This window comes from Lithobates pipiens, unplaced genomic scaffold, assembly GCF_037356315.1.
Source record: "Lithobates pipiens isolate NorthernLeopardFrog02 unplaced genomic scaffold, aLitPip1_a1.2 Scaffold_23, whole genome shotgun sequence".
Taxonomy (NCBI): domain Eukaryota; kingdom Metazoa; phylum Chordata; class Amphibia; order Anura; family Ranidae; genus Lithobates; species Lithobates pipiens.
The window spans coordinates 45670536-45678387 of NW_027507785.1; the positions used below are offsets into that span (position 1 = coordinate 45670536).

Below are 7852 nucleotides of genomic sequence, written 5' to 3' on the forward strand. Positions count from 1 at the left end.
CTTTTCCAATGACAACCCACCCTGACCTCTCCTGGGTTCTATGGGGTGTTCTTATTATGGCAACTGAGGTCAGCACAGACATATACAAGCCCACCGTTCCTCCCATGTTCAGTGGTCGCCCATTCATGGTTGCATGGAATGCCCCCACACAAGACTGCCAGCGCCGCTTCAGTGTGTCTCTTGACCTTCGACTCTTCAGCCTCAATTCATCCCCTAGTGAGGGTATTGTAGACCAGAATCTCACCATCTTCTACAAGGAGCGCCTGGGGCTCTACCCTTACTACAACAAGAACAACGTATCCATCAATGGAGGTGTGCCCCAGAATGCCAGTCTGCAGGCTCACCTGGACCAGATGGGGGATGGAATCAACAAATACATGCCATCGCTTAATAAAACTGGACTGGGGGTTATTGACTGGGAAGAATGGCGACCCATTTGGATTCGGAACTGGCAGATGAAGGACATATACAGGCAAGCTTCACGGCAGCTGGCGGCCTCTCGTTATCCAGACTGGACAGCCGAAGAGGTGAACAAGGAAGCTCAGTATCAATTTGAAAACTCTGCCCGCGAGTTCATGGTAGAAACGCTGAGATACGCCAAGAGGGTTCGACCCAACCAACTCTGGGGGTATTACCTGTTCCCAGATTGCTACAACCACGACTACCTGACCAACTGGAATAGTTACACTGGCAAGTGCCCCGATGTGGATATGGCACGTAATAACCAATTATGGTGGATGTGGGAGGAGAGTACGGCTATTTATCCATCCATCTACCTGGAACCTGCTCTCAGCAGTTCTGTAAATGGCCGCAAATTCGTTCACTATCGGGTGAAAGAAGCCATGAGGATCACTTCACAACGCACAGGGTACTCTCTTCCTGTCCTTGTGTACACAAGACCCACCTACAAAGAAAACCTCAACCTTCTCTCTCAGGTGAGACAACACAATGAGCACAAAGGTCACTTCTGCTCTGCCAATAGTGTTCTTCTACACTCATGTCCACCTCAGGTCTCAGCATACCTGAGAGATTGGCTCCACCTACTACAGGGAGCGGGTTTGTAAGGGGTTTTCCATAAAATAATAATACGAAAACCTACACAACCCTCAGAACCAGAAACTCATAAAGCCCTACTAGAGGGCCCTCTGGTGTTGGGGTTGTTAAGTCATTTCCCCAGACACAGGCCCTTAGTACAACAGGTTTGCAGCGGTGATAATCTGAAGCTTCGACTTGACTCCGCTGGTTCCTACGCACATCAACACAGGTTCTATTTCTTTGGCCCTAGGTCTGGGCATGGGGTACTTGATACACGTTACATGAGAGGCCTCTACTACACTTATGGTTCTAGGTTTGGTCCATAGTGCGAGCCCATGAAACACAGGTGCCCAAGTGACGTGGCAGGTGCGCCAGAGGAATCTTCCTCATCACTGCTGCCAACTGACCCATCGTCACCAGACCACTACCACCCCTTTACCGAACCAGTAACTAACAGGGAATTCCCTTGGATATTGATTATGCAGTGTCCCCCCTTGGGACCACCAACCGTCCAAAATATTGTAAAGGCTCCTTTATTGCTGCCCACCGTTGTCCGATTGCCTACAGCCATGTGGCAACTACACCCACTATACACACTACTATTCTGCACCACGTTTTATTCAGAAGCAGTTTTATTCTAGATAAATGATCCGAAACTTTGTATTATGCTCATTAAAATCGTAATTTATTCAACATTCCACAGGAATACACAACCTTAAACTGAAACGCGTCAACATCTCTGTATTTAGGTTGTGTATTCCTGTGGAATGTTAAATAAATGAAGATTTTAATGAACATACTATGGAGTTGTGGATATCTATGAGCCGTGGCTGATTGACCTCTCATTTGATAAGGGCTGCAAAGTTCTGGAGCCTATGCCACTTGGCAGAGCCAGCTGCATAACAATAGTGGTCTTTTCAGCTGTCTGTAAGAGAGGCATTCTGAGCACTATGGTAAAAGGGACGTGTTTTTTTTCCCCAATAGACACCAATGAATTGGTCTTAGAAAGGGCTCCCCAAGACCTGAAATTTCTGCTTCAAGATGTAGCACCCCTCTGACACCCCAAAGGCAGGATAGCACCTACAGAGACAGGGGCAGGCTACCATTCTACTCCGGGGCTGAGTTAATGGCTAAAATGGGGGGGACCCAGAAAGGATATTGGGCACTAGCCACTTTTGTCAATTATTGCGGAATAGCTAAGAAGGTGATGGTTTGGGGTCCCAGATATCATAACAGATCACTTACAGACTCTCCAGATCAATATCTAGGACCTTTAACCACTTCAGCCCCGGAAGATTTTACCCCCTTCCTGACCAGAGAACTTTTTTTGCGATTCGGCACTGCGTCGCTTCAACTAACAATGGCGCGGTCGTGCGACGTTGCACCCAAACAAAACTGTCCTTTTTTTCCTACCAATAGAGTTTTCTTTTGGTGGTATTTGATCACCTCTGCAGTTTTTATTTTTTGCGCAATAAAGAAAAAAAAGAGCGTAAATTTTGAAAAAAAATGCAATATTTTTAACTTTTTGCTCTAATAAATATTCCCAAAAAAGCTATTAAAAAAAAAATGAATTTCTTTCTCAGTTTAGGCCGATATGTATTCTACATATTTTTAGTAAAAAAAAAAAAAATCGCAATAAGCGTATATTGATTGGTTGGCGCAAAAATGATAGCGTCTACAAAATAGGGGATAGATTTATGTCCTTTTTTATTATTAATTTTATTTTATTAGTAATGGCGTCGATCTGAGATTTGTATCGTGACTGCGACATTGTGGCGGACACTTTTGACACTATTTTGGGACCATTGTCATTTATAGAGCGATCAGTGCTATAAAAATGTACTGATTACCGTATAAATGACACTGGCAGGGAAGAGTTTAAACACTAGGGGCGATCAAGGGGTTAAGTGTGTCCTAAGGAGTGATTCTAACTGTAGGGGGGGATGGGCTCACTACAACATGACAGCGATCACTGCTCCCGATGACAAGGAGCAGTAGATCTCTGTCATGTCACTAGGCAGAATGGGGAAATACGTTGTTTACATAGGCATCTCTCTGTTCCGCCACTCCATGACGCGATCGTGGCACACCGGCGGACATCGAGTCCGTGAGACCCACGGACACGGAGTATGGGCCGGGGCGCACACGCCCACAATGCTGTGTCTTAAAGGGGACGTACAGGTGCGCCCATTTGCGCAGCCGTGCCGTTGTGCACTGGTCGGCAAGCGGTTAAGCCAACCCAGCAACACATTGACAACGTTCCCAAATTTAAGTGCGTCCTCCAATTACTCCGAGTCACCAGACCCTTCTAAGAGACCAGCCTTTTCCTGACTCTCTCCAGCAAGGGGCCTACCCTGGGTCTCCTCCTTGGCACAGCTTCCTCCAGACCAGGCAGGACAACCACAGAACCACTTCAGCACATGTTAGGCCCCAAAACAGGCTGTTGGGCCTAACAGAAGAGCTCCATCCAGCAGCACCTCCTCCACAGGCCTCAGCCCAGGGGGAAGAGAGTGATCACATAGCCTGTCCCAAATATTTATATGCTCCCCCATCACACACCAGTGACATAAACTTACCATGGGATTGGCTGAAGAAAATATAAACATTCATAACTTTGTTTGTGAAATCTCATACTATGACAAGTGATACTAGTGACATCTACCGGCGGCAAACCAACTTAAGCTAAGGGAACAACCAAGTGAAAAACTATACAATCCGTCTGAGCCAACTACAGCCCAGCCAAAAACTAGAGAGTAGCCTCTGTTTAGGACAAGGCATATGCGATCTATTTGGTTGAAGATTTTAGTAATTTAATCAGTGATTTTTCATTTTCTACCTTCAGATGGATCTCATCTCCACCATCGGAGAGAGTGCGGCGCAGGGTGCGGCCGGAGTGATATTATGGGGTGATGCAGACTACGCCAAGAACAAGGTGAGGGTAGCAAGGCCGTATTGTGTGTTCTGATCCGGAGTTCCTCTGTAAAAGCTATTCCTCTCTTTCCTGTTCTTATTCCGGTCACCTAAAAGAAAACTTATCATCACAGAATTATATTGCCTGCCTTTTATGATTCCCTCTGCCTGAACTTTACATGTTGATGTTCTTTGCATGTTGATGGCACCATAAATATGGATGCCGGGCAACTTTCCAAGCCATTTACCATAAGCAATCATGCAGCCAGTGAAAGCAGAATGACTGATCCACATGCTTTGTCTGGGCCATAGAGCATTTCACATAGGACAGGTGGTGGTGGTGGTGGTTGGACTAAACTTTGATTTGGGCCTCAGATCCAAAATTGCTGTACAAGAGAATCTGAACCTAGAAACATTTTAGACAATGGTGGAGCTTACCCAAGAGCTGGGGGGCACCTTGTGCACAGGGACAGGGGCTTGGGACAAAAATGGAGCTCAAGCAAGGGTTTTTCTACTTGGGGTGCCAGTGTACGGGCAGCAGGATAAATATGGTTTGGAAAGATGCCACCCTTGGCAGCCCTGACTTATGTAGCCTATTGAGAATTCAAAATTTGGTGGAGTCACCAAATCAAACGATACCACATCCCAAATAAATATACAAATATAGAGCAGGGAAAGAGGTAACCAACCTCACGGGACTTTTAAGGGTATCGATATTACATAATGTAGGGAGGACCCCTAGGGATCAGACACAGTAGACCAAAGATAAAAAATCTCAGAGTTTATTACAAAGAAAAAAGAACATTGACAAATTATGCTAAAAACATCATGTGTAAAGATCCATCCAATAGACGATCATTTTGAAGAATTTCTTTTGAACTCAGTCAGTATAGTTTAATACGGTGCTCGACATGTTTCACTCAAAACGAGTTTCATCAGGAGCTTTGTATATATATATATTATATATAACATTGTAGCATGGGCGTCCGCAGGCAGGGGCAAGGGGGGTCAAGTGCCCCCCCCTGGAATCAGGGATGAGATATTAAATTCAACACAGTGCCATCGCTATCGGGGTGCGGGAAGCCCACATCCGTGTGCAACCCACCAGTGGGGTGACACCATCAAGGTTCTGCCAAGCCCCCCTATCAGTGTAGTGTGACTGCGGGCTCTTTTCCCTGCTCAGTCCAACAGAGAATTTGCGGCGGTGCTATCAGGTTTCCTCCGGTCACCCCCCCCCCCCCTTTCTCCTGCCAGGGAGAAGAGACGACAGCTCTCACCAGGTTCCTTGCCCAGCTTCCTGCAGGCTCCGTTCCTTCCCTATTGGCCATAACTGAGGGCCAATCAAAGGAGACTAGGAGAGGAGAGAATCATGGGACATGTAGTCCCAAAGATTGCCAGCCCCATTTTCCACAGGGAGGAGGCTACAGCTCGATCAAGAGAGAGATTGAGAGACTGCAGCCTGGGAAAAAAACTGAGGGAGAGAGTGCTACAGGAAAAAAAATGAGGAGTGTGCTGGGCAGAATCCAGAGAGAGAGAGCCACACTGTCCAGTGCCACCAGAGAGAGAACTACACTGCCCCACACCACCAGAGAGAGCCATGCTGCTCAGCACCACCAGAGAGAGCCATGCTGCCCAGCACCACCAGAAAGAGCCATGCTGCTCAGCACCACCAGAGAGAGCCATGCTGCCCAGCACCACCAGAGAGAGCCATGCTGCCCAGCACCACCAGAGAGAGCCATGCTGCTCAGCACCACCAGAGAGAGCCATGCTGCCCAGCATCACCAGAGAGAGCCATGCTGCCCAGCACCACCAGAGAGAGCCATGCTGCTCAGCACCACCAGAGAGAGCCATGCTGCCCAGGACCACCAGAGAGAGCCATGCTGCCCAGCACCACCAGAGAGAGCCATGCTTCCCAGCACCACCAGAGAGAGAAAGACTGAGTCACTGCCAGGGTACAGACATGCTGCACTACTGACCAGAGTCACCCCCGGGTCGAGTGAGTGATCGTCTAGTCGGAGGGATCACTGGTGTTGTTTCGCTGGGTCTGTAAAGAGGGCCTGTTGGCCATTATCCATTACTTATCCTACGGATTGTACTAAGTCTGCAGTCTCTGACCATGATAATGTGATAATGACATTGTCGAAAAGGGGCGGCGCATGGGTGACCCTAAAATTATGCCCCCCCCCCCGAAAAAAGTTCTACGGACGCCCATGCATTGTAGTACTGTATGGATAGACATATAATAGATTAGATACAAAATATATATAAAACATTACAAAAAATAATCCAAAGAATACCATATATGGACATAGATTAAACAAAGAAATAAAAAATCACATTGTATACATAAAAAAAGGGCATCTAAATAGTCACGGATCAGAAGGCTGGGAAATTTCGCTCTCACCTGCAGTAGTTTCACAAAGAGCCAATCAATCAACGATAACCGAATAAAAAACACCCAAATTAACGTCCTCCAAAATTCGGGATCCACTCTAGTGACAGGATGACGGGTGACGCGTGCCGAGTGTTGTTGGATGTGAAGATCCATGATAGGGTCTCCACAAACCTTTCTAATCTGGTTCTCCTTTCTACAGGAAACCTGCCAGAGCATTAAATCATTCCTGGATGAAGATTTGGGTCAATACATCGTGAATGTCACCACCGCGGCCTCTCTCTGTAGTCGGGTGCTTTGCGGTGGGAACGGACGTTGTCTGCGTCAAGCAAATGTCACCGACGCCTTTCTACATCTCAACCCGGCTAACTTCCTCATTGTGAAGGCGCCGCCAGGGTCCAACGTGTCCGTTCCATTGTGGGCGGAGGGCCAGCTGTCATCAGAGGACATTGCTCTTCTAAACGCACAGTTCCAATGTCAGTGTTACCTGGACTCTCCTGGCTGCGGCTCCCAGAACCGCATGTACAATGGTGCAGAATCCATAGGGCCCTCCAGGGGCCACCTATGTTCCTGGGTATTCATTTCTCTACTGGTTATTGTATTAGAATGGAGATAAGCTTGTGGGGAACTTTTGGATGCTCAAGAAGAACCTCAACTGTGGTAGAGCCAAATGATTTCCAATATGTAGCCTCAAAATGGATTTGTTCTCGTTAAAGTGCATTTGTCATTAAAGAAATACGGACCACTGCTGACCTCCTTCCCAAAATGCCAAATGAGTACCAGTTTTCCTGACTCCGCTGGTCTCACCAAAGACCTGATCTGGAACAAGCAAGCACCTAATACAGTCATGAGTCCTTGTCTGCATATAGTTCTGAGTCCGAGACTCAATGTATTGCTGCCACACAGCCAAGCATATAGCATTTTTCGGAATGTAACGTCAGTAATCTCTCCGATCTCCCCATGTGGAAATTGGGTGACTTTGTGAATTTCTATCTCTTATTCTCAGTGATGGTCCCTGAAGCTCCTCCAAATTACAAAACAGCAGTACGGCTATAAGTACAAGCAAAAAATATCTCTTTTTCCAGCCAGTCTTCAGATTCAGGAAGATACTTTTATCACATTGCTAACTCATTAGTGACCAATCGCATCCTTCCAGCAAGACTCTCAGGAACTGCATGGCCAGTCACCCCGGTTACCTTCATCCGAGGATCTTCCTCTTTTAGCACTTCTGAGATTTATATTGTTTCTTCACATTATATAAGATAGAGACTTACATTGTTTTTATATTTTATGTAAGATATGAATTTACTTTGTTGCATTGTTTCTTTATTTTATGGAAGATATGGACTTACATTGTTTCTTTACTTTATGTAAGCTCCCTTCTAGATTGTAAGCTCTAATGAGCAGGGCCCTCTGATCCCTCCTGTATTGATTTGTATTGTAAGTGTACTGTCTGCCCTCATATTGTAAAGCGCTGCGCATACTGTTGGCGCTATATAAATCCTGAATAATAAT

The 7852-nt window shown here is 46.4% G+C and overlaps 1 protein-coding gene across 1 annotated transcript; it reads left to right on the forward strand.

Annotated features, from left to right (window-relative positions):
- Window positions 1-7553, forward strand: LOC143926942 (hyaluronidase-2-like). The gene is made up of 3 exons (XM_077450973.1): window positions 1-935; window positions 3878-3967; window positions 6540-7553. Exons 1-3 carry the CDS (start codon window positions 9-11, stop codon window positions 6951-6953), a joined length of 1431 nt encoding a protein of 476 aa, XP_077307099.1. The 5' UTR covers window positions 1-8; the 3' UTR covers window positions 6954-7553.
- The last annotated feature ends 299 nt before the right edge of the window (window positions 7554-7852 follow it).

Bases quoted from the DNA above. Each gene is read 5' to 3' on its own strand.
- LOC143926942 (XM_077450973.1), top strand. From the start codon at position 9: ATGACAACCCACCCTGACCTCTCCTGGGTTCTATGGGGTGTTCTTATT. The intron at 936-3,877 runs GTGAGACAACAC...TTCTACCTTCAG, and splicing joins ACCTCAACCTTCTCTCTCAG to ATGGATCTCATCTCCACCAT. The intron at 3,968-6,539 runs GTGAGGGTAGCA...TCCTTTCTACAG, and splicing joins CAGACTACGCCAAGAACAAG to GAAACCTGCCAGAGCATTAA.